General features: G+C 47.9%; 4 protein-coding genes across 14 annotated transcripts in view; 3 read left to right on the top strand and 1 right to left on the bottom strand.

The window, feature by feature from the left end:
• The first annotated feature begins 44 nt into the window (after positions 1–44).
• Positions 45–2,297, top strand: APOBEC4 (apolipoprotein B mRNA editing enzyme catalytic polypeptide like 4). 2 transcript variants are annotated; one of them, XM_015869591.3, is made up of 2 exons: positions 45–717; positions 1,156–2,297. In XM_015869591.3, the coding sequence occupies exon 2, from the start codon at positions 1,202–1,204 to the stop codon at positions 2,192–2,194; it is 993 nt and encodes a 330-aa protein (XP_015725077.2). In that variant the 5' UTR covers positions 45–717; positions 1,156–1,201; the 3' UTR covers positions 2,195–2,297. The 2 variants fall into 2 exon arrangements, with proteins under 2 accessions (XP_015725077.2, XP_015725078.2); XM_015869592.3 differs by having other exon boundaries at positions 52–765.
• Positions 2,298–2,529: 232 nt separating this feature from the next.
• ARPC5 (actin related protein 2/3 complex subunit 5) lies at positions 2,530–6,970 on the top strand. The gene is made up of 4 exons (XM_085510973.1): positions 2,530–2,693; positions 2,893–2,964; positions 4,730–4,906; positions 5,916–6,970. Exons 1-4 carry the CDS (start codon positions 2,550–2,552, stop codon positions 5,976–5,978), a joined length of 456 nt encoding a protein of 151 aa, XP_085367099.1. The 5' UTR covers positions 2,530–2,549; the 3' UTR covers positions 5,979–6,970.
• NCF2 (neutrophil cytosolic factor 2) lies at positions 6,942–12,858 on the top strand. Of its 6 annotated transcripts, XM_015869590.2 has the most exons (17): positions 6,942–7,076; positions 7,206–7,263; positions 7,375–7,651; positions 7,728–7,810; positions 7,964–8,072; positions 8,690–8,824; positions 8,926–9,033; positions 9,201–9,260; positions 9,712–9,755; positions 9,954–10,095; positions 10,407–10,469; positions 10,755–10,830; positions 11,618–11,661; positions 11,756–11,907; positions 11,977–12,088; positions 12,238–12,394; positions 12,578–12,858. In XM_015869590.2, exons 2-17 carry the CDS (start codon positions 7,253–7,255, stop codon positions 12,673–12,675), a joined length of 1,671 nt encoding a protein of 556 aa, XP_015725076.2. In that variant the 5' UTR covers positions 6,942–7,076; positions 7,206–7,252; the 3' UTR covers positions 12,676–12,858. The 6 variants fall into 6 exon arrangements, with proteins under 6 accessions (XP_015725076.2, XP_015725073.2, XP_085367084.1 ...); XM_015869587.2 differs by having other exon boundaries at positions 7,206–7,651; XM_085510958.1 differs by lacking the exon at positions 6,942–7,076 and having other exon boundaries at positions 7,121–7,651.
• A 97-nt stretch (positions 12,859–12,955) lies between these two features.
• Positions 12,956–24,659, bottom strand: part of SMG7 (SMG7 nonsense mediated mRNA decay factor) — a 40,746-nt gene continuing 29,042 nt past the window's right edge. For 3 of the 5 annotated variants that reach the window (XM_015869582.3, XM_015869583.3, XM_085510935.1), the window contains 8 exons: positions 23,185–23,564; positions 21,361–21,726; positions 19,647–19,796; positions 17,693–17,773; positions 16,950–17,109; positions 15,856–16,026; positions 15,603–15,751; positions 12,956–15,119 (listed from right to left, as the gene is read on the bottom strand). In XM_015869582.3, the coding sequence (XP_015725068.1) occupies positions 15,006–15,119; positions 15,603–15,751; positions 15,856–16,026; positions 16,950–17,109; positions 17,693–17,773; positions 19,647–19,796; positions 21,361–21,726; positions 23,185–23,564 (1,571 nt within the window). In that variant the 3' untranslated portion in view covers positions 12,956–15,005. The remainder of the gene's footprint in view (positions 15,120–15,602; positions 15,752–15,855; positions 16,027–16,949; positions 17,110–17,692; positions 17,774–19,646; positions 19,797–21,360; positions 21,727–23,184; positions 23,565–24,659) is intronic. The other 2 variants (XM_015869584.3, XM_085510934.1) reach the window with 1 other exon arrangement.

The following is a 24,659-nucleotide window of genomic DNA, read 5'->3' as shown; positions in this document are numbered from 1 at the left end:
GCGCCTGCGCGGCCGTGGCGGGGCGGGGAACGGCGGTGTGTTGTGTAATCCTTAGTGTTCATATCTGTGCTCACTGCCCGTTCTGCTGCCTCACATAGCAGCGAGGAAAAACAGACTTAAGACTGTAACGCACCAGGTGCATCACTGAATTGTAGGGGTTGGAAGGGACCTTTAGAGATCTTCGAGTCCAACCCCCCTCTGCCTTTGCTTCACAGCCTCAGCCGAGGGGTGTAAATGCAGGGACAACGCTGCTGCCTTAAGTGAAAGTAGAAGTAAAACAGGAGATCTCTGCTCATCTGGCAGGAGCACACAGAAATAAGTGAGCTGGAATCGAATTTAGGGACGTATTCATTGGAACAAGGTCCATTTAGCAGCTGTGAAAAACTTGTATCAAAGCAGCACTAAAGAAACAAAGGGAGCTTAATAAGGCAGGAAACAAATCTACAGGCAAAGAACAACAGCTCAACCACTGCAGGTGGCTGGAGAAAAGCCTGTTTGTATTGCTGTCTCCTAGCACTGGGCACCTGTACACAGCCAAAGGAACCTGCCTGCTGCCCCTAACACAAGTGGAGCAAAGGGAAAGATCCTTCTGCAACTGAGCTGCCAAACCACAGCAAGAAGGAGTGAGTTTCATCAAGCAGCTTGGACGAGAAAGCTTGTGATATTCACTGGTGTGGAAACTCTGAACCATCTTAAAAAGCCAGTGGAGGAAATAAGGTATTTACTATATCTTATACATAGCCCTGAGCTGGAGCTGCTGAGATGGTAATTATACCTTTATTCTTTTTTCCTTTGGTTGGTATTTATTTGTTCTGTCAGATGGCAAAAAAAAAAAAAACCCTCACCTGCTAACATTGGTAAAGTAAAGTAGGGCTGTTTTCAGCATACAGCCTCTCCTGGCTGGGGTAAGAGGACAGAAGCCAGATAAATAGATTTACCTTGTGTTTTTAGCATAAAAAAAGGCTGGTTTGTAAACTCAGAACGGCTTCCAGGCAGCAAGAGAGGTTTGTTCTCTGTGTTATAAATCAACATTCCAATCCAGGCGAGGAGTTTCAGTACATTTTGGAAGAGGTTGCCCTAATACAACTTTTGCAGTTGATGTGGAAAAGCAATCAGAGGATTAAACTGCAAACCTGCTTTCATTTTATTATTCAGGACCATCAGCTCTACAGCACATAGACAGGGAGATTTCTAACAGAACATGAACCCAGGACTGAAAATGTTCCAAGAATATCTGACCAACCAGGGGACTGTGGTAAAGCCTTATCGCTGGCAGACACAAAGCCAAATCTGTGCTAAGTGTCCCTACCACATACGGACAGGTGAAGAAGCAAGAGTTCCTTACGCAGAGTTTCTTAGGGCCTTTGGATTCCCATACAGAACCACAGCACAGACACAAACCCACCACCTTCTCTTCTATGAACTGAGGAGCTTCTCTGGCACCGTAGTCCAAAAAGGCCACGCCACCAGTTGTGATGTGCAGGACAGCCACCCGGAATCCATGCTGTTTGAGACTGATGGTTATCTGGATGCAGTGATACACACCTATGGAAACATCGGCTGCATCACCCTCTATTCAAATTACTCTCCTTGTAACGAGGCTTACCAGTGCTGCGTAAGTAAAATCTATAGATTCTTGCTGAAGCACCCAGAAACCATGCTCTGCCTCTACTTCTCCCAGCCTTACCACATTGAGGACAGCTTCCCCACAGCCATGTGGAACCGACAAGCCCTGCACAGCCTGGCCAGCTTGTGGCCATTGGTCACTCTACAACCACTGCCCACAGGGACTCGGTGCCACCTCCTCTCTAACTTCGTGCATAGCATCCCAGAGTCAATATGTCCAGCAGAAACCTTATCAGATGGACAGAATCCACATCAGATTAACAACTTAAGAGGAGTGAAGACCTACTGTAGGGAAGCAACACACAGGGAGCCTGCTGTGCAGCAAAATCTAAAGGCCTTTTCTTCTCCTCACCCTGCCTTCCAGCAGCCTTTACGAGCAACAAAAGGCAGTTTGCTACATCCCATGTCTCAAAGCCACTCAGTGTTTTTCCCAGGCTCATTTCTGCCCTCCCAGAGGGAACATCTCCACCTCAGACCTATAAATGTTGTAAGGCACTTAAAAATGCCAAAGGGGTTAATCGATGCAAGCCGTAATCCTGAATCCAGCAGGAACCGACAGCAAAGGTGACAGAACCTGAAGCAGCAAAAAATCCCATGCTGATATTGCTTCTGTTGAATGGTAATCCAGGGAACAACTGTGGAACTTGAAATAGAACTGATTGTGAGGATAATGGGACGAGTGTTGTCTTTAATTCTTGGGCAAGGAAGGCACTGAGGCCATGGATAGTGTGTGGAGAAGGGTATGGAGCTGTGTAGGGTGTGGTTGGGTACAGGGACACTCTGTTATCAGGAGGAGCTCTGAGGTACAGGGTAACAAGGCGGCCATGGCCATAGACGTAGCACTTGGCGCCTGCGCACAGTGGCCGACTATAGGCGCCTGCGCCCGGGGACGGGCGGGGCGGCAGAGCGCGGAGGTGGCAGCCATGGCCAAGCACACCGTGTCATCCGCCCGATTCCGACGGGTGGACGTGGACGAGTACGACGAGAACAAGTTCGTGGACGAGGAGGATGGAGGAGACGGGCAAGCGGGGCCCGATGAAGGCGAGGTGGATTCGTGCCTCAGGCAATATCCTTCCGTCCGTCGCCGGGGTGAGAGGAGGGGTGGGGGGGAGAAGGAAACGATCGCGGGCGGGATGAGGAGAACGGGCGGGTGGGAAGAAGGGAGCGAGCCGGTTCTGCCGCCCCGACAGGCCGTGGATGGGTAACCCCTGCACGGCTGGGTGCTGAGGGATCACTGCTGGGTGCTGCTCCTTAACCCCCGGCACAGGGAACATGATGGCTGCGCTGCAGGCGGCTCTGAAGAACCCGCCCATCAACACGAAGAACCAAGCCGTGAAGGTGAGCTCAGCGCTTCCTTATGCGAGCCTTCCTGTTCCTGTCAGCGCTATGGGGCAGCAGGGTGGTGGGATGTGCCTGTATCCATACAGCCCCGATATCCGCTCCCGGTCTTACTCTAAAAACCGCAGCTCGGATGTGTCTGTGTGTCTTTGTAGAATCACTGAACGGTTTGAGTTGGAAAGGACCTATAAAGGCCTCCTGTCCAACTCCTGTGCAGTGAACAGAGACACCCACAGCTCCATCAGGTGCTCACAGCCTTTAGCTGGGTGCTGGGCCAGGCTGGCTGCCCCTTGCTGTACCTAGGCCAGCCCAGCACATCACCACCCACCCCTGGTGCAGGTCAGGTTCCTCAGGGCAGCTTCCCCCACTGCACTTAGCCTCACTCAGCACCAAACAGCCACAGAGCCACAACCACAGTCAATGCTAACAGAGAAAACTGCTAGCACAGTCAGACCTGAGCCTACAAAAAAGGAAGAACTGGTGGTTATCACAGCCAATCAAATTTAAGCCGTTAGAACATCAGAAGTCACGCATGCTCCCCTGACAGAACACAGGAACATCCTGCATGCTTGTACTTCTGTATCTCCCCAGAATAAATCTTGAGTCATTCATGATTGCAGTGGCAAGAGGAACAGGCAGATAGAGGCAGATAGGAGGAGGTGCTGAGCAGAGCCCCACAGCTCTGTGTTGTGCTGCTCTGACACCAGGCTGTGCTCAGCAGGCCACTGGTGGAGGATTCTCCCCAAGCCCTGGCTTTCCTGAGGGCTTTTACAAAGAACCAGCTGCTGTTTGTTGCAGATACTGCTGTCTAGAAGTGTGACCAGCTTTATCTTCATATGAATGACTTGTTTCTCTTAGACCTATATTGAGGCTCTTAACAGTACAGCACAAAGGGGCACAGCAGCTGACTCTTCATTTTTCACCTATTTAATCATCCTTATGTGACTTAAGCTTTGCTCAGAGCTCTACATGTGAGAAGTCTCATGAAGTCAAGTGACTGTGAAGCTTTAAGTAAGGAAACTAAGCATCCGTAATGCAAGAGGAAGCTGCTGGAAGTATTTGTGTAATGGAATTATTCACAACTCTGACAAGCTTGAGACCTCTTCCCTTTCATCCTCCCTCAGTTAGTGATGGATAAACAGGAGCAGTCACTTTCTGCTGATTACATGGCTAATCTGAAGCTGTCATCATGCCACACAAATTCCTGGGCCTGAAATGACATCCAAATTGACTTGCAAATGGTCATTAACACACAATATCATTAACACTGCCAGATTGTGTCCTCTGTGCCTGGGACAGGAGCTGATTGTTCTGAAAGCGTGTGACTTACAGCAGTTTCTCCTTCCAGTTTAGGTTGGCCAATGCCACTTCCATATAATCTAATTGCATCTTGTTAAACAGGGCAAAAGTATGGGAAGGGCTCTCATAACAAATGAGGCCAGCCAAGTACTCAATCCTTATTTCTTGGAGCTTGTCAGAACTTGATTTTCAATATGTAAGTTAATATTTAGCACTAACCTCATTTAACGGATGAAAAATTGCATCAAGCAGAGAGGCAGAGAAATGTGGAGCAGAGCAAACTCACTGAACTCTGTTACACTATTCAGCATTGAAAGACAGAATTTGAGTATCACAAGGTTTGTGTGCAAACTGCTCTATTCAAATGTATTTCAGAATTATTAAAGGAATAATGGTCTACTTGTTCAGGAGGTGACTAATGTTTGGATGCAGAATAAATATTTCTGCCTTTCTTACCTATTGACAGGATCGTGCAGAAAGCATTGTCCTGAAGGTCCTCATCTCATTCAAAGCCAACGATATCGAGAAGGCAGTCCAGTCCCTGGATAAGAATGGTGTTGATCTGCTAATGAAGTACATCTACAAAGGCTTTGAGAGCCCCTCTGACAACAGCAGTGCTGTGCTGCTGCAGTGGCATGAGAAGGTGTGTGTATAGGACGTGCTCGTCCCCTGGGTTGTTTGTGAATAGGTTCTTGGGTCCTGGGTACACTCAACTGAGCCTCATCAAACCAAAATAGGTTCACAGAATCATGGAATCATTTGATTTAGAAGGGGTTGTTTCAGACAGGTTCTTAGTGATATCAGGCTAAAGCATCTTTAGCATCACTAAAGAATTTGCAGGTAGGACAACAGCCATATAAAGAAATAAGAGTTAAACTCACCCACCTGGTGGAAAAGTCTCTGAGCACACAGCACTCCTCAGGAAGCAAAGCAGGCCTAAGAGATGCTCATCCTTCCATGGCTGGCCCTTATATGAGCCAGGGTGGATTCACCGTGGGTTCACCCCTTCTGGTCACATGGCAAGTACAGGTGCAAACAGTTTGCTTGTGTTCCCTGGCCCAGCCACAGCCCTTCGCCTGGAGCTCAATCACCAATTCATGCCATGACCTAACAGTTTCCCTACAACCCCCAAGTCATTTCCATCATGGCTGTGCTCTATCCTTTATCCATCAACTTGCACTAATAGTGGGGGTTGTCGTGACTCAGGTGCAAGACCTTGCATGTGGATTTGTTGAGCTCCACAAGGTTCTCCTTGTTCATTGCTCAGCCTGTCTAGGTCTCTCTGAACAACATCCCGTCCCTTGGCATGTTGACTGCACCACACATAAGCTTTCAACTTGATTGTGGCCATTCTTGCTGGGCACTCTATTCCTCTCACGATAGAGAGCGAACACCTCCCCTCCTTCCTCACCTGTCCCTTCTGAAAGCTTGGAGTTGCCTATAGCCACAGAGTGCCAGCAGCCAAGTGCTGAATTTCCTGCAGTGAGGACTTCACGGTCCTGCACGCTCAGAATTCTCTTGTTCTTCCTCATTCTTCTGATTCCTCGAGTAATGATTCTGCATTTATAGTTCGATTTATTTATACAATTTTTTTTAGTCAGACTGGGGCAAACAAAATAATCCAACATAGTTCAACATGTTTCTCTCCTCAGGCGCTGGCTGCTGGTGGAGTTGGGTCTATCGTCCGTGTTTTGACCGCCAGGAAAACGGTTTAACTCAGCAACCAAGGGCTGTTTGCTCTCCGTGGTGTGGGAAATGCTGGTGCAAAACCCAACCAGATGCCATTGCTGCCCTGTGGGCAGCGCCTGTCTCTCAGCTTGCCTTCTCGCTGCTTCTTTCATACCTGACAAGTAACGCATATCGTGATCTCTTTTTGTTCAACTCTGGAAAAACTATGAAGGTGCAATTTTATTTCTAACAGGACTCTTTGGTACTCGAGCATTTCAGTGACACGCATAGCTACATTTACAACATATTTAGGGTGATTCGTATTTGTGTATAATCATGGCAGATTTGGGCCTGACTTTCCACGCAAGTGCTGAGGGACGTAGGGCAATGTCTTAATCCTTTTTGCCAGCCAAACAGTGTGATTTGAGAAGTGGGGCAGCTGTTAACGTTGATAACTGGACCATGTTTCCTTTGGTCAACCTCTGAGCCTACAGCACTGAGTAGGACAGAAAAGAGCAGCTTCCTTCTGACCGATCATCATTCCATGAAGCCAGCTATTGTCCTTAACCTCACACCTTGTGGCCTGTTCCGGATGTGCTGTGATCAGTCATAGACCAGGTGCACAGCAGGCAGATCACAGCGAGGATGGAGCTGTACATCCGTATGCTAGAATGTAAAGGTCCATTTACACTGGAGCTAAAGATCCTACACAGGAGAAGTAAAGGGATGTAGTCTTAAGGCTTAGCAGACAGTTGACATCCCTGCTGTACTTGCATTAGCAAGTGGGCAAATAGAAGCTCCAATATAAAGAGGAGTATATTAAAAAGGAATTAAGGAAGCATTGGGCATCCCAGCCCACAGCTCACCACGGAAGGTCAGGGCCAGGACTGAGACCATTTTACAACAGTTCCGTTTGTGTGAAACGGTTGGATGACTTGTGAAATCTTTGCTGTTTTTTGATATCTGCTTTTTTTGTTTGTTGGTTTCTTTGTTTTTTTGTAATAAAAACCAGACAAATAAATCGTCACTGAATATTTAACCTGGAGTCTGAGATATCTTGAAGCTGACTTTAATTCTGCAGTTAGCTGAACGCGAGGGAAGGCCTCTGTTCTGCTGGCTGCTGCTGAGTGAAACGGGAAGAGGCGGTGAGCTAATGAGCACTGTGCACATCACATGGCCCTGCTCACCCCCAGAGCAGCATCACACCATGGATGCACTCCCCTTTGTGGAGGTGCAGATGTGTGACACGAGGAGCTGCTGATCTCTCTCCTCAGACAACCCCCACACGAAGCCCCCCGAAGCACAACCCAAGGAGGACGTGATGCAATGCAGGTACAGCCCCAAGTGGAAGCCTGTAGAGGCAGGGCAGCTCCACTTCCCCATCTCAGGGCCGTGCCGCTCTGACGCCACCGAGGCCACTTCCTGGTGGGTCTGTGACACCAGGCAGACGTGCAGCAGGGAGGAGCTGGACGAGGAAGGCACACACTGCAGGGAAGGCTGGGCAGGAGAGCACCCAACACAGCTGGGCACAGCTGGGCACACCACAATGTCGCTGGTGGAGACCATCCGGCTGTGGCAAGAGGGAGTGTGTGCAGCAGATGGCAAGGAGTGGGGGGCAGCCCTGAAGGCCTTCACTGCTGTCCAGAACCCACCGGCCAAAATCTGCTTCAACATTGGCTGCATCCACCTGGTCCTGGGTCAGCTGGCCGACGCACAGGAGGTAAGGCACAGCTCGCAGTGCTGCAGTGCTGTCACCCACTTCTCCCTTCTCACCCCTCTTGCCCTGCTCCCTACAGGCATTCACACAGAGCATCAGCTGTGACAAGCACTTGGCCGTGGCCTATTTCCAGCGGGGAACTGTCTTCTACAAGAGACACAAGTGAGTGCAAAGCTTCAGCACCTCAGTTTTACCCCTCGTTCAGCTGTTGGCCTTGGGCAGTGTGGGGTACCAGGGATTCAGCCCTGAGGTGAAGTGCTTATGCGGGGTATCACAACACCATCACAAGGCCTTACCTCGTCCTCTCCTCCCCAGCCATGAAATGGCCATGAAGGATTTCAAGCAGGCTCTGGCCCAGCTGAGAGGCAACCAGCTCATCGACTACAAGATCCTGGGGCTGCGCTACAGGCTCTTTGCTTGTGAGGTGAGAGAAACCAAATAGTGTTTCAGTCTTGGTCACTGGCTCAACAGAATCCAGGGGAAATGAACCCAATGGTGTTTCAATGGGCTCATCATGTCCAGAGAAGGAATTGTGTGGGGTGTGGAGCACAGTGTGATGGGGAGCAGCTGAGGGAATGGGATGGGGCAGTGTGGAGGAGCCTGAAAGGAGGCTGTGGTGAGGTGGGGTCGGCCTCTGCTCCTGGTAACAGTGATAGGATGAGAGGGAATGGCCTCAAATTGCACCAGGGGAGATTCAGGTTGGATATGAGGAACATTTCTCGTTCCAAAGAGTGGTGATGCAGTGGCACAGCTGCCCAGGGAGGTGCTGCAGTCACCATCCCTGGAGGTGTCCAAGAACTGTGGAGATGTGGCATTGAGGGTCGTGGTTAGTGAGCACGGCAGGGATGGATTTGGTGATCTAAGAGCTCTTTTCCAACATGAAGGATTCTATGACTCACGCCTTACAAAATAAATCAGGCACACCAGGGTGGGGATGGAGAGCTGGTGTGATGCAAGGATGTCATTAGGGTAGCAAAAAACACCCACAGCAAGGGTCTGGTGCCTCTAAAAGACCATTTCCTTGCTCCCATCCCTCTGCAGATCCTTTACAACATTGCGCTGGTGTATGCCACCATGGAGGACTGGAAGAAAGCTGAGGAGCACCTGACGCTGGCAATGAGCTCAAAGAGTGAGCCCCAGCACAACAAGATTGACAGGGCGATGGAAGCCATCCTGGTGAGGAGCAGCAGGTCTCAGCACAGTGCCTGCCTATGGAGGGCTGTGACTAGTTGATCTTCAAAGTCTTTTCCAACCTTAATGATTTCTCCCTGCTACAGAAGCAGCAGCTCTATGAGCCAGTGGCAATTCCCACAGGGAAGCTGTTTCGACCGAATGAAAAGCAAGTTGCTCAGCTGGAGAAGAAAGACTACCTGGGAAAAGCCATGGTAAGAAAGGAGCGTTAATGCAAGCTGTGTCTGCAGGCTGGAGACAAACCCAGAGCACCCACACCCAACGAGGTTGACTTGGATGGCAGCAAAGGAGGACAGTGGATGTGAGAGATCAGAGGTGTAAGAAAAGCACCAGGTCACAGCATGTCTTCCTTTGGCTGTAGGTGGTGGCATCCGTGGTGGACAAGGATAGTTTTTCAGGATTTGCTCCCCTCCAGCCACAGGTAAGGAACCAACCCCCTGCAGTCCACATGGTGCAAAGAGCTTCAAGCATACACAGGGAAGGGGTGACAGTGGTGACACAGAGCAGTGTCACCAGGCCAAGCTTCCTACCACGGCCAGGGTAAGGAAGAAGCTGCTCCCACATCCCAGCTGCTTCCTTCACCAGAGGTCACAGCCCAAGCCCACTCATGTCTGAGCAGAGGTTATGGGGAAGCCAGGCCTTCAGAATGCACCCCATGTCCCCATTGTGGGGTGGTGGTTTTGGTAGGGAGCTCAGGGCGGTGACAAATCCTCCCCATGAGATTCATAAGGGCTGAGTGGAGAAGGAAACTGATGACCTGATACCAGCGTGAGGAGGGACCCACACAGGCATGGGAAAGAACTGCAGGACATTTCTGCAAAGCAACCCAAATCCTCCAGATTATGACAGATTTCTTTCTGTCTTCTTCACAGGCCTCTGGGCCTCCACCCAGGCCCAAGACACCAGAAATCCTCAGGTAGGTTGGATGAAACAATGGCAGCATTGCAAACATGTGCAGCCTGGTGCAGCCGTGTCCTGCACCATCCAGCTGAGTGTTCAGAACCAGTGGGGGGAAAGGAGGAGAGAAACAAAGGAGCAGAGTTTAGGCCCCCCTATGAGGTAGAACAGTAGCATCACCCCCTGCTCCTGACATGATGCTGGCTTCCATTCCCAGGGCTCTTGAAGGGCAGCCACACCGTGTCCTGTATGAGTTCATCCCTGAAACTGCTGAGGAGCTGCAGGTCCTGCCAGGAAACATCGTCTTTGTCCTGAAGAAAGAGAAGGACAACTGGGCTACGGTGATGTTCAATGGGAAGGTAGGGGGTCTGCCTGGCACAAAAGGGAGATTTACAGAGGCCTGGAAGGAGTTTCTGAACCCAGTTTCCTTGCATCCCCTATTTGAGGGGCTATGAGCTGGTAGAGGCAACCTCCTGGTGTCCTGCTCCTGTTGCTCCTACCAGGCAAGGGCCAGATGTGCTGCTTTGTTTGCCTGACCACATGTGCTCAAGGCAATGAAGTGAGCTGGTTCACCCATGCTGCCCATCTTGGGGTGCCATACAGAAATCATTCCTTCAATCTCCTGGACGGTCGACTAACACCATCTGTTCCCTTTGTCTCTTCCCTGCAGAAAGGGATCGTCCCCTGCAACTTCCTTGAGCCCATGGAGCTCCAGAACAAGCTGCACGTCCAGGTAAGGAGCCCAGGAGGAGCTGGTGGCCCCAGGAAACCACATAGATCACCCAGCAGGATCCATGCCTGCAAATCTCTCTTACAATGCTGTGGGACTCCTGGCTCATGGCTATCTCATGGCTACTGCCCTGTTCCACCCCAAATCAATGGACAGCAGGCAGAGCTCAGCCCCAGGACTCCTGCCTCAATTAGCAGGACGGGACCCCCAAGGCAGCAGCACCCCGGGGCTGTGCCTGCTCCCCTAGGGATGCTGACTGCCTGCACTGTCCTTTTCACACTGGCACAGGAGGAGGCCCCTCCCGAGCCCGACATCCCTGAGCCACCCAGCAGCACCGCTCCAAGGCCCCGGCGGCCAGCACCAGGTCAGTGTATGGAGGGGAGGGATGGGGGAACTGCAGGGACAGTCTCTTGTGTACTGTGATATGGAGAACCAGGGCTGGGGGCCATCTCTGCCTCTTTTATAGCGTGGGTTTAAATCAGGAGGCAATGCTGCAGCTGCAGCACCGAGGATGGAACAACAACAAAGCTCGAGGTCCCCTTTTTGCTCTTAATTAGGGCAGCAGCTAATGGGAAAAAGGGCCTGGGGAAAACAACAGGGCAAGTGACCCAGCTTGCATAAGTCCCAGAGCACAACATGCATTACAGGCTTCTCCATACAGCAGGGCAGCTGGGAGCTACGACTGCGCTGGGAAGATGTGCTGCTGGTGCTTCTCAGCACCTGGGGTAGGGCTGGGGCCAGAAGCAACTATATGACAAAGGGCAAGATACATTGTTGTTTGTGCATTTTGTGCTTGCAAATGCATCAGTAACATCAAAGCCCACAGAGGAACAGCATCGCACCTAAAGCTCCAATCCCTACAAACACTGAACAGGCCCTACATTGTGAGCACAGTGACCACCTGAAACAACAGCAGGCAAGGCAGAGCCCTGGCCTCTTTGTGGTTACTGAGGAACCCCACAGAAGAACCTCACTGTAGCTGATACTGATCTGTTTGGGCAACCACAGCCGGCTCCAGGGCTGGGTGGTGCTACAGATAACAGCAGGTGTTGAAGAGAAGGGCTGAGAGGATCTGGAATCACATTTATGCCCACAGCAGTAAAGCTTACACTGTGCTCCGCTTGTTGACCCATCTTTTCCTTCCTCCTCAGACTTCATTCCTGTTACATCAGCGCAGCAGAGAGAAGCCAATAAGGTAAGACCTTGTGCTGCAGTGAAAAGGTAGAGCCCAGATCCACATCACATACAGCTTGGGAGAGAAGCCTGATGCCCCAATTCACCACCTGCAGGAAACCGAACCGGCTGTCCCCAAGCCCTATATTGTCAAGGTGCATTACAAATACACGGTTGCCATGCAAGTCAAACCAGACCTGTCCTACAAGGAGCTCCTGGGCCTCATTTGTGACAAGCTGGAGTTGCAACCTGAGCACACAATGCTGAGGTGAGAACTGTCTGCTGCAGGAGTCAAGTTTTCGTGGCTCTCCCCTTACCTGTGTCCTCTGGTGCCCAGGTACAAGTCTGCAGTCAGCAAAGAGCTGGTGACTCTGAGCATGCAGAACCTGGAGGCAGCTTGGAGCCACAGCAAGGATCAGTGCCTGACAGTGTGGTGTGACTGCACAGAGGTGGGTGGCAGCACCAGCCACCAGCTCTTCTACTGGTGCCGGCAAGGGGCTCAATGGCAGAGGATGAAGCCTAAGCAGAGCTTATCTGCCATGATCTGGAACAAAGCAGAAGCCGCATGGTGACTTCACCAGCTTCTTTCCTGCCCTAGGGAGAGGGATTTTTACCTGACAGCAAACCAGAGGAGCCACAGAAGGCAACAGCAGAGACAGGACCAAGCCAAGTGGTAGCACAGTACAGTTATGAGGCCACCCAACCCGAAGACCTGGAGTTTCAGGCAGGAGATGTGATACTTGTTTTATCCAAAGGTAACGGTGCTCCTGCCACTGTGGGAGATGGGAGGCTATTGTCATGGTTTTGTAATGTTACATTGCTATTTTCCTGCAGATGATCTTAACGTTCTGATCTGAGGCCTGCCTGCAGCACAAGAGGGTAATGGTGCTCCTGCACATCCCTAGGGTGACAAAAATGGCATCAATTTTATCTTGCAGTGAACGAAGACTGGTTGGAAGGGCAATGCAATGGAAAGATCGGCATCTTCCCTTCTGCTTTTGTTCGAGATGGTAACACTAAAGACCCAGAAATGTGATTTCAGAAGAGTTTAAGGAGACTGAAAGAAATTAAGAATTCAAGTGCTGCAAATAGGAAGTTCCCATGTTAATTACTGCATCTGAAAACAGACCTAAAAGTGCAAAAGCAGGAAAATAAAACATCTTTGCAATTTATTTCATTTTCTTTCAAATTGGAAAATAAAATAAAACTTTAAACCTTCTTTCAATTTTCTCCAGAAAAATAATGTAATAATGTGTTTTTCAAAGCCCGCAGCTCAGTTACATGGGGGGAAATAAACGTAACCACACAGACCTGGATGAAGAGAACATGGTTTAATTAAAGGCAAAGCTGATTTCAGCAGCTGCAGTTCTTGCACAGACAGACAAATAACACAAAAAAAGCTTACGACACAAACCAGTTTCTGTTGGGGTCCCTTCCCTCGCTCCCCCAGGCACCGGAGGGCAGGATGGGGGTCCCAGCCCAGAGCCGGCCGTGTTCCTGACACCGGGTTCTCATGCACAAGTGGAGCGGTGCGCTGGGACCTGGCACTGCCAGGAGTGAGGTGGTGAACCTGGGTCAGCTCGCTGAGGGTGCAAGAGTCAGCGGCAGTTCAAACACTGGAATGTCGCAGCTGCCGGGGTGCACAGCTCAATACACAAACTGAGGGGGCTGGGATAGGGGTGGGGAAAGGGGGGTAGGGGAGGGGGGGGCTGAGTCAATATTAGCATTGGGTGGAAACTTCACTTTTTGGACTTTTAAAAAGGAAATACATCTTCGAAATGCAACAAAGAACGGTGGTGTTGCTAAGGTGGAGAACGTAGGGGAGCTGCTCACACCCTTAGAAGGGTACTGCGCCTCAGTTTTCCCTTTTTATGTTCTTTGGGGCTGCCCAGACTCCAGTGTCATTTAGGCTCCTGCATGTGCTTTGCTTTGCAGCTGACTTACAGCCCAGAGATCCCGAATCATCACATAAACCCCTACTGCTAAACACAGCAAACGGACATTGAGATTGTTTCCGTAGCTTCCCTGGGAAACCTAACAAAAACGCCGTCCTTTCCTTTAATGACATTTCCAGTCTTCCTTCCCCCCCACCCTAATAAATAGCAAATAAAACATTTTCTTTTCCCTTCTGCACCTTTTTCATATGCGAACAGCACTATGCTTCTTCCGTGTGTGGGTTACACACGCGTGTCTGTGGCACCTCAGATCTCCTTCTAGAACTGAAAGTTGAGGGCTGCTGCTGCTGGGAGGGTGGGGGGATGGTTTACTGCAGAGCTGGTGTATGTGCCTGTGGGGTTGGAACACTCCACGCTGTCCAGGCTGAGTATCATCCTTACCCAGTCCTGCTGGACTCCTGATTTACTTCCTGCAAGATGTTGCACATTGGCAATAAAACTACAAGCATCCAGCAAAGATGGAAGGATGGGGAGAGAAAGAAAAACAAAATGGAAAACACTGAAAGCTTTCTACCTACCTATTAAAATGAGTCAGGCTGTGAATGCACAGAGTAGCCCTGCCCTTTGCGGGACTAGCCACTTTGCTACAGTAAAATGTACAGGAATCAAACATTAATTTAAAACCCCATAGCAGTTGACCTGCTTGTCCAGCAGAGTGCTGCAATGCCCCGTGTCACCCGCTATAGCTCAAACACCTACTGAGAGGAGGGCATTTCATGCTGGAGCCTCTAACCCACCCACGGGCTGGCCAAAGCCTTTGAGTGAAAGGTGAAGTGGTGTCAAGTGCCAGACTCTCCTTCATGAAACTCCTTCGCTAGCCCAGGAGATAGAGCCCCACCTTGTCACCAACCACCTCTGACCGGAGCAGCAGCTGGGGCTTTCACTGCTACACACTGACTACAAAGCACATCTGTGTACGGAAGAATTCAGTGTGATCTTACTACTGAGATAGTAATAAAGATGTTTAGGAGTAATTTCAACTACATTCTCAGTCAGCAAAGCAATCATTAATGGATTCCTATTTTATATCCCCAAAGAGAGGAAAAAAGATTGAGAAGTTCTCATTAGCTTCTCCCATCTGCCCTTCGTTCTCAGCTTTTGCTTCCCATGTGGCTGGGGACATGCATGATGGAGAAGGTGAGAGGCGGTGATATCGGGTTACTGAGTGAGACAAACAGCAGTTCCTCTCTCCCTCCAGAGGGCCCAGGGATTGGGAGAGTTCCTGATGTTGTTTTCTTGCACTGCAGACATTTTGTGCACACTCAGTGGGTCGGTGGAGCACTTACGCCCTCCTGACAGCAAGGAACAGAAGAGAGGGCTGCCACCTGCACAGGACTGTGTGGGCCAGTCCTGCAAACCCAACATGCCATGGTTTATGGAGCCTTGGTTTGCAAGGGTTGCCACCTTGTTCTCAATGCGGTGGGTTCATGGCGCCTTGTCCACGTTGCTGCTTCTGCTTCTGCTGCATTAACAGCTGCTCCAGGGCTGAGGGTCCAGGGTGCATCATGGAACTGGACCAGATGGACTAAAAACAAACAGTCAACACTAACACCTCCTGGTCTGAGGCAGACCTTCCCTTTCAGGTGAGAAAGTAGAAACTGCTCTGTATTCTCTCTTCCCTTTGTAACTTATACCTGTCCTGTCATGAAAGTAACCCAGACTTCAAAAGAAGGCCTTCTGAAGAGAGGCCCTTGAAGATTACCCCTCCCTTCAGAACCCTCGTGGAACGGAAAAATCCACCCCCCATTAACAATTACTAATTTCAGACTAGTCAAAGCAAATGTTATTTCTGCCTGTTCTGTCAGTCTGTTCTTGTTCCATAAAATACTCTAGAACGGCAGGAACTGGAAAACCATGACACCTCCCACACTGCTGATGAATCTGCAGGAAGAAACCTTCAAGGTCTCAGACACTGCACTTGGATGCAGTACACGCTGCCTGAATCCCATAACCACAACCATTCCAAAGGCAAGTACCCAGCCCTGAGCACAGCTTCAGTTCAACGTACCTTTAGGCTCTCCATGAGCACAGCTGAGGAGTCCTCCATGGCGGGGCCCTGGGCTGCCCAGGTGCCACTGGGAGCACTAGACTGGTGCCAGCTGCTCTCTGAGGATGACGACGTGGCTGGGAGGTAGTCCAGACCAAACCCTCCCATTGCTAAAAATGGGGAAAAAGAGTTAAATTTAAACAAATCTGGCGAAAAACACTGCAAAATAAATACCAACAGCTGGTTTCTCCCAGGCTTTGAATGCAGCACTTGCCTGGCTTATCTGTTTTCCAGCGATCTGCAATTCTTCTGTCTCTGTTGTCCGGAGTCCCAATAGGTCCAAAGTTGGAGAAGGGAACAGAGTTGTGGTTATGGGTTGGAGGGGAGCTTGGCAAGCTGCTGGGGTTGGAGGAGTGAGGAGACTGGCTGGCTGGTGTCGAGTGATCTAACGTTAGAGGGAAGAGAAAAAAGGTGAAGGAAGAGGAACTTCCTCATTCTGACTTCCTTAGTGCTGCTGCCAATTCTGCCATCACCAAGTTTTTTTCTCCCAATACTAATGTCTGTTTTCATCCCTTCCTTTAAACAAGTGTAATGCAAACTCCTAAATTTAAGTGGAAATGTTTGTGCATATAAAAAAACCAGAATGACTGTTTAATACATACATGCACTTAGCAGATAAACCTCCAGAGGGCTGGCTAACAGATTAAGCTTCCCTCAAGTTTCTTGAACACCTTTTCTCCAACCAAAACAATACAGATCCCATCATTAAGCTTCATAAGCCAATACAAAATAAGTCTAGATCTCAAGGAGTTTCAAGTTCACAACTTGTTTTATGTTTCTGGGAATCTGAGGGTAATTCAGACCAGAACCGAATACCAAGCAAAGGAGGAGACTGACATGGGAGTGTGGGCAGGCAGGAGAGTGATGGATGATGCCTAAACAGAACACAGCAGAGCAGGGGGGCAGGAAATTATGTGGTCACAAATAAGGAGGAGAAGTGAAAGCTTAAAAGCTAAAACCACGTCCTGCCATAAACCCTTCTAAAATAAAAGCCCTTTGCAGCTCCTTCCATTTCATCTACAGCAGTTATAAGTCCCACTCCTACTTGTGAGGAACCCAAGTTGAAGAGATTTCAAGATTTAACACTCCTTGCAGCTTTCATCCCGCTCAACTACTTCAACTAAAACCTGTGTTCTCACAGTATAATAAAGACAGAATCCCATCATATTTCAGAGGATATATAAAGATAAACAGAAATCTTCAAACCTTGTAGAAGATTTTAATTTTTAGCTACAATTAACTTGCAGTAGGTTCAGAATTAACTCCAATCCACTTAAAAGACATAAGAGACATTCATGCCAGGATTACCTGAGCTGGCTGGAAGGGATGGAGACCACGGGGTCCCTTCAAAGAGAGAATATAGTGAAGTCTCCTGATGGGCAACTGAAGGGGTGACCTCTGTTTTTGTGCTGGTATTCATATTTTTCCCATATACCTCATTAAACATACTGTTATTTGGATATCTTTCCTGCAAAGCAAAGAAATAAAAAAGCAAGAGCTTGAGTCCAAGATTATTAGTGAAACAGAGTGCACAAATGAAACAATTACAGATCAAAACACTTTTCCAACATCTTTCTCATTCCTCAGAATCTTTTTTGCACATTTGATTTAATAAAGTCCAACACATTCTGAATCAGAATCAGTTTCTTCTATTGGATTACAATTCCTTCATCATTTTTTTATGCTTCCATGCAGAAGACCCTGCTCAGTTCCTTGGAAGAGAAGAAGCAATCCAAGAGTCCAGAATAAAGAAACACCGTGTCACATAGCTTGGAGATGAACCCTTTCTCTCAGTGATTCCACTGAAAGCATCCCAGGAACTCGAGGAGACCCAACAGAACATCTGCTCAACTGTAGCTAGGATGAATTTCAGAAGATAATTGATTTTCAAAAACAGCAGAAGGCAAAGAAACTTGCTCATACAGACTAAAATTAGGCACATGGGTCTCCTTTGTGCTTGCCATTATTTGTACCAAAGGATGCGCCCACACAAAGTAACTTAAAGACAAGTTTGAACAGCATAAAGGCTTCCAACTTTCGTCACCACGTACCTGATTAAGAGAAAAGCCACTGAGGGACAGGAAAGATGACGACTGAGACATCAATTCAGACGGTTTCTCTAACAGAGACTTCTTCAAAAACCAAAAATGGAAGAAGAGCAGTTAACATTCAGCAAAGTAAGCTATGAAGAGCTACCAAAGTATACTTGGTCATGTTTAAGGTCTCTTGTATTTCAACCTCGGCACCCTGGAGGATGGGATGACCAAACAAAAACAGAAGATCACAAGTTTCCTTACTAACTCTAATTATTACTTAAAATCAACTGGGACAGCTGAGAGCCTTGGGCAAACCCTGCTAACAGAACAGCTTTTAAAATCCTAAGTGCCTTTGGGCCTGACATATCTACAGGGGACATTCCTATCAAAGCTACCAAACCTATGGTTGCGTACATGAGACGAGATGCTTTCCAGTGACATGAGAGCTCACCCACACCTGATGAGACCCTTGTATGTTGCTACTGACAGTATTTTTCCATTCTGAATATTCCTGTACGGACTCACAGGCAGTAAGATTAGCTGGGAATTTAATCCTATTAAACAGTGCAATATTTACAACAGAGATCCCAAGGCTTCTCTGGGTTCCATGTTAAGATATCACGGCCTTTTCATCTACATTCCATCATCTACATCTCCCATACAGCTGTGACTTGCAGCCTAATATTTTTCAGCTTCATTCTTCAGCCCTTATTATCATTAGGTAGTAAAAAAAAATACAGACATGAAACAAGCCTATTTGGGGAAGAAATTGGTTATCACCAAAGCACAAATCACAGCGACACTCTGAAGCTTGGTTGGCAGACAATGAACACCACTGAATTTAGGATCAGGATCACTGAAGTCATAGAATCAGTAATGCAATTAAAACCACGTTTATTACACCCACAGTATTTGATCCTGCAAGCCTGAGACAAACAACCTTGTTTCCTTGGCAAGCAGCTCCTGGCTTGTTAGATGTTCAAAGTGACAACTCATTACTTTGAAAACACGTTTTAAAAGGTAGACAAATTCACACTCCACATATGCACACAGCTTGCACACAGAAGTATTTCCTTCTGTTTGTCAGCAGACAGCAATTGTAAGAGCTTCAAAGGGAGCTGTTGAAGAAGCAGCTATTAGTTTCTTAGCGAATCTAAGACAACAGCAACGGGTGTCTGCTTTGCTACTGGCTCCTTGCAATGACATGTAAAAAAAAAATCTGAGGAATAGAGTTATCAAGACGAAATTTCCAGTCAAGCCACAAAAAACCTCTTCCTTATTACTGCCACATCTCCAAAATACATGTTTAATGAGTTTGCTCCTAGCTATAGAAGAAAGGCATACTGCATTTTCAGAGGTAATGTAAAAATTCAGCAGCTCAAGGGCCCTCTAGCTACCAAACTGCAAATACATATACATAGAGTAATCTGTCTGTCAAAGCTCAATGTATTGCTGTAGCAGTTGCTGATTATTTAGCCAGTTGCTTGCAGTTTTCTTCTGAAACCACCTGGCTCTTTTACAGTCTCTTCAGCATTTAATAGTGTGGTTTCCCCCTGCTTTTTTGCAATCCTGACATGAGGTTACAACAAAAGACACTCTTGTTCTGATGACTTCCACCATACACACCCTCATCCTTACTACCAAGCCTAAACAACTGTAGAAGAACAGGCAAGTTCAATGATATATAGATGTGTCTTTCCTGTGACCTGTGCTTACAAAAAATATCCCAGTTACAACACTGAGTTCCCTCTGGACATAGACCAAGAGCTGTACTGAGTGCTAAATCACCTCTGCAGTTATCCAGAACCAGAAGCCTCAGCCTGAGCTCTCACACACAGACTGGCTCAATGGCGAGGAGGGGAGGTAGAAGGGAAGAATGGAGAGGAGAAAGTAACTTCCCATTTCCTATAACTTCACAGAAGAAAGAGATGCCAGTTAGAGAAGCAGCAGTATTCAGTCAAATACATACAAAGAGGCTTCGTCCAGGAAGAGAGGCGAGAGGCCCGAGCAGAGCTGGGTAAAGATCAGGAGTATTAGAGAAAATCAGCTCTTCCTCCTCCTCCAAGGCAGCCAGACTCTTTAACAGGTCCGGAGGAAGCAAGGGGGAGCTCTTGGGGTCCTAGTGACAGAAACGAGCACAGTGAGACAACAGAAGGCAGAACGGGGAAGAGCAAGAGCTGTGAGAGGCTAAAGCAAAGCAGGACACGAGAGCAGAGGAAGAAGGCAGACTGGAGAGGAGTGCAGAAGGCAGCATGCAGAAGGGCAAGGTGAAAAGAGCGCAACAGAGGGGTGTGGAGGTGCACAGAGAAAATGCTGAGCAGCAACAAAACCAGCCTAACGTGTGCCAGGAGGAGCTCTGCACCTGCCTGTGAAGTAAGTGGTACAGCCAAAGTGATGGGCAGCTACTTTTAATTAACACAGCACGTGCTTCCCATTGCATTACTAACAAACACGGAATCTGTTTTTGACATGAAAGGACAACGAACATGATGTTATTTTTTCCCTGATAAGATCTTTAATTAATCTTCCAGAGCTGTGAGTAATTTAGGTTTCAACTACAGTTACACCTGCATCTTCCTTTCTCTACTTATGGAACTGAAATCCCATAAGACTCACTTCTCTGCTAATGGCTACTACACCACAGCACAGCTCCATGGACCAGGCAAAAATAAACCCCTGCTAAGTGCAAATAGAACTTGGCATCCCAAAGTTTGGAAGGGATGCTTAAAACAAGCACTGTGGACACTGCCCATACTGCAGCATGCTTGCACCAAGGCAATGGTTTCCTTTTAGGGATGAGAACAAGGCTTTGACCCACTCTCCATCTAAAAGCCGCAGCCTGACATCAGGGTAGAGGCAGTCTCCTGGATATTGTCTGGCTTTTCTCCCCGAAGGATAAGCCAAGTGATCCCAGCTGATCTCCTGAACACTGAGTGCATTTACAGAGGCATATCTGACCAGAGGTTTAAAAAGGCCTCTGTTTAAGTTTCCTTATAAACATCATCAGAAGTACTTCCAGACAACCCGAGACCATTAATAAATAACAAAGATTGCAGGCTTTGTATAAACTGCAGCACGAAGCCCAGCTGCACAGACAGAAGCAAAGTATTCCATCAGTGCAATCCAGAGCTAAGGAAGGGAGCTGCTCAGCTCTCTTGCTGCATGGTGGGTTTTTCAGAGGGGAAAAAAGCAAACAAAAACAAAAATAGACTGTTCCTACCACCCTTGATTTGTAGCCCAGGCTAAGGCTGCAGTAGCCAAACTATTCAACAAACTCAAGGTACTCTGTGGGTGGCAAGAGTTGATTTAAAGGGTAATAACTCAATTGCAATTATTTGGATGGCTTTCATCAGGTGCCAGACAAGAATTTCCCCTGTCAGCTGCCACGTTTCTTGACCTGGCAGATACAGCACAGAGATCAGCATTTATATCTACACTGAGCAGAACTTACACCTCCTTGAATTCAATCTTCAAGATTTTGATTCCACAACACAGCCCACTGAAGTGGCAAATTCAATGCCATTTACTGGGATCCCATTTAGCAACACCAACATCCAGCTCCCCAATAAACACGCTCACTAATCTGCCTGGGGCTAGATGGGACTCCTAAACACAGCATTCCTGCCTGAGCTGTCAGCAAGATCAGAACCTCACTGTTCTCCACTTGTAATACAGATCTTTACCTCAAAGGTCAGCCTGGAGACAGCATCCTGCTCTGGACGGAAGACTCCTTGCCGTTTTCCCCTGCGCTCCATGTTAGACTGCTGTGCCATCACCCTATTGTCAGCCATGCCAAAGGAAGAGTCCCAGTAGTATTCTGGCACCTTGACTTCTGAGGGGTTCTGGTTATATGGCTCCACTGGGAAAGGCTTCATTTTTTTCTCCAGAGGTTGCTGTTGCATCACAGGAGACTGTAATGACTGTTCAAACAATTTTAGAGGATCCTGGGCCTGCAGGTAATAGGACTGCTTTACAGGCATAATCTTCCCCAGTGAACCTTGGACTTGAGGCAGGTTCCAGAGTTGCTTTGATGAGTCTGTCTGCGGATACTGAGGCAAAGACACATACTTTCATCAGCAGGTAGGAACAATTAATATTAACCGAGTGCCTAACTTCATTCAAACTGCTGTTCTGTCCAGGCTATTACAGATATACTGCAGACATGCTCATTTGCTACATTATTCACCAACATTCAGACTTGATAGACATTTTAGCCTCAATAGCCAATAGTCAAACATAATCCTTATTTGAATCCAGTGCTTACCAACACCTTTATTAAGGTACTGACTTGCTGTCCAGAACAGGAGGGTCTTACCCTTAAAGATCAGACAGGCCAGAAAGCAGATTTTGTCAAGCACGTACACACAGAACTAAGTGTGAGGGAAATAAGCCCAACAGAAGGAGTAAAATTCAGACTCCATCCTCACACTTAAATGAGACATATCTACAAAGGCCTAAGAGAAGCATCCCAGAAAGATCACCTTCATACCTTGCCTATAAACAGAAACAGATGAGACAGATTTCCACCTAGTCATCCCAGTAGATAACTTCCCTCTTAATTACTGAATGGTAAGTTCATGCCCACTAAACTTTAGCTCTCCCAGAAGTTTACAGATCAAAATTCCAAAGTAAGATTCTCAACACCAGCTTCCGAAAGGTAATCCAGCCAGTAGTGATGCTTCTCAGGGGTCAGTACTGGAGTCAGCCCTGTGTAATATCTTCACTGATGATCCAGGGTTAAGTGCACCCTCAGTAAGTTTGCAGGTGATACCAAGCTGGGAAAAAGTGTCAATCCACATGAGAGCAGGAAGGCCTTTCAGAGGGATCTGGACAGGCTAGATCAATAGGCTGAGCCTAACTGTATGAGCTTTAACAAGAACAAGTGCTGGGTCCTGCATTTCGATCACAACAGTCCCATGCATTGCTACAGGTTTGGGACAGAGTGGCTGACAAGCTACACAGAGGAAAAGAATCTGAGGGTGTTAGCTGACAGCTGGCAGAATATGAACCAGCAGTGTGCACAGGCATCCTGGCTTGTATCAGAAATAGTGTAGTCAGCAGGAGCAGGGAGGTGACTGTCCCCCTCTATTCAGCCCCTGGTGGGGACACACCTCGAGTGCTGTGTTCAGTTTTGGATCCCTCACTAAAGGAAAGATATGAAGGCCCTGGAGTGTGTCCAGAGAAGGGAAACAAAGCTGGTGAAGGGTCCGGAATGAAAGTCTTATGGGGAGCAGCCAAGGGAACTGGGATTTTCAGGCTGGAGAATAATTGCTCAGGGGCACCTTATGGCTCTCTCTAACTGTCTAGAAGGAGGCTGTAGTGAGGTGGGAGTTAGCCTCTACTGCCAGGTAACAGCAATAGGACAAGAGGTAATGGCCTTAAGTTGTGCCAGTGAAGGTTCAGATTGGATATTAGGAAAAATCTCAGAAGAAGTGGTGAGTTATTGGAATGGGTTACTCAGGGAAGTGGTGGAGTCACTGCCCCTGGAGGTTTAAGAACATGCTTACCTGCTGGAACCCGGAGTGGTGTGGCGGGCTCTTCCCCAGGCCCTGCACAGCTTTTGTTGGGGACTGTTGCTGGGCCAGAGCTTGGACCTGTAACTGGCTTGCAGACTGTGCTGTTGCCTGAGCTGGTAGAGATGAGAGGGGCTGCTGGGAAGGAGGTGGTGTCTGCTGAGGTCCCTGGGTCATAGGCCCTGGTCCTGAGGGCCGCTGCTGGCTATAAGGAATGTGGGACTGTTTCCCACCTTGCACCTGGTTTCCAGCAGGCGAGTGAGCCGTGGGCTGGAGGAAGGTTCCAGGAACAGAAACGCCACCTGGGAAGGTATAACCTGTGCTCATGGAGAAAGCCACAGGAGGAGGGACAACATAGGCTGGAGGTGGAAAGCCTGCAAAAGAGAAATAAGCTTTTCATTGAAGTTTCTCATAGCAGACAGCTTCCTCAAAAAGACATTGTTGTGAATTCATTTATTTTGCATCTTCACACTACGAGTACAAGAAATATAACACTATATATGCACTATAATGTCCTTTTCTGCCTTTGCAAGTACACAGTTACAATCAAAGTTCAAGTTTACTGCCAGTATTCCAGACACTGATAAAAGTCTGTCTCAGCAGCATCTGAGAGAACTGCAGGATTCTGATCCCTTTATCTCCCTACTTTTGTTTCCCCCCCCACCTTTCTTACTCCCTCAAACACACATTATGAGGCACAAAAGCAATCAATAAATCTCCTTCCTCCTCCCACAGGATAACTAGTCTCAGGATCCATTTTGATAAGCAGACAGATGGTGAGCAAACCAATCCTCGTAACTGCAAGATCAATTTCTTCCCTTCAGCTCACCCTAGAAAGCCAGGTTTGGAAGGAAGCTTTAATTCTGTCCATGACAGGACAGATTTTGTGGCGACTTTAGAAAAAGGAAGGTGCTTCTGTCTTATTTAGCAACTACACAGAACAACTGCAGGAAGGATATACTGCTCCCTGCTATTTTGTGAGAAAAGATGGACAGCAAGGCACGGCAGGAACACTCTATAACAAAATGGGAGCATGCAATGCAGCAACAACAGCAAATGACACCACACAAGTAACAGCTTGAAACATGAGCATCACTAAAAAAGAAACTGAGCTATAAAGAAAGCAGTGTGACTGATCTTTTATAACAGCCCTATGCAGAGAGAACACGTTCTCCTGGGCTTGTAGAAGTCTTTGTCATGCTTTGACTAACTACAGAAGCAGCCTCCTGTGAAGTGCCTTGATCTTGTACTCACTAAACAACAAGGAAGGTGGCAGATTTCAATACAGACCTTGATTCAGAAACATAAGGAATTTTATTCATTTTGTCTCAGTTCTGCTACACCTCTTCTTTACTAGGCTGTAAGACTCTCAACATGAGAATGATTGTTCAAAGCAGCTACTACCCTCAGAGGTTATAACAACTAATATTACAGGTTTGTCTTCATAGTCAACAGTAAAATCTCACTTT

Source organism: Coturnix japonica, chromosome 11 (assembly GCF_054131305.1).
Source record: "Coturnix japonica strain WE chromosome 11, WE-NBRP24, whole genome shotgun sequence".
In the NCBI taxonomy this organism is placed as follows: Eukaryota; Metazoa; Chordata; class Aves; order Galliformes; family Phasianidae; genus Coturnix; species Coturnix japonica.
This window is presented reverse-complemented; position numbering and strand designations above follow the sequence as displayed.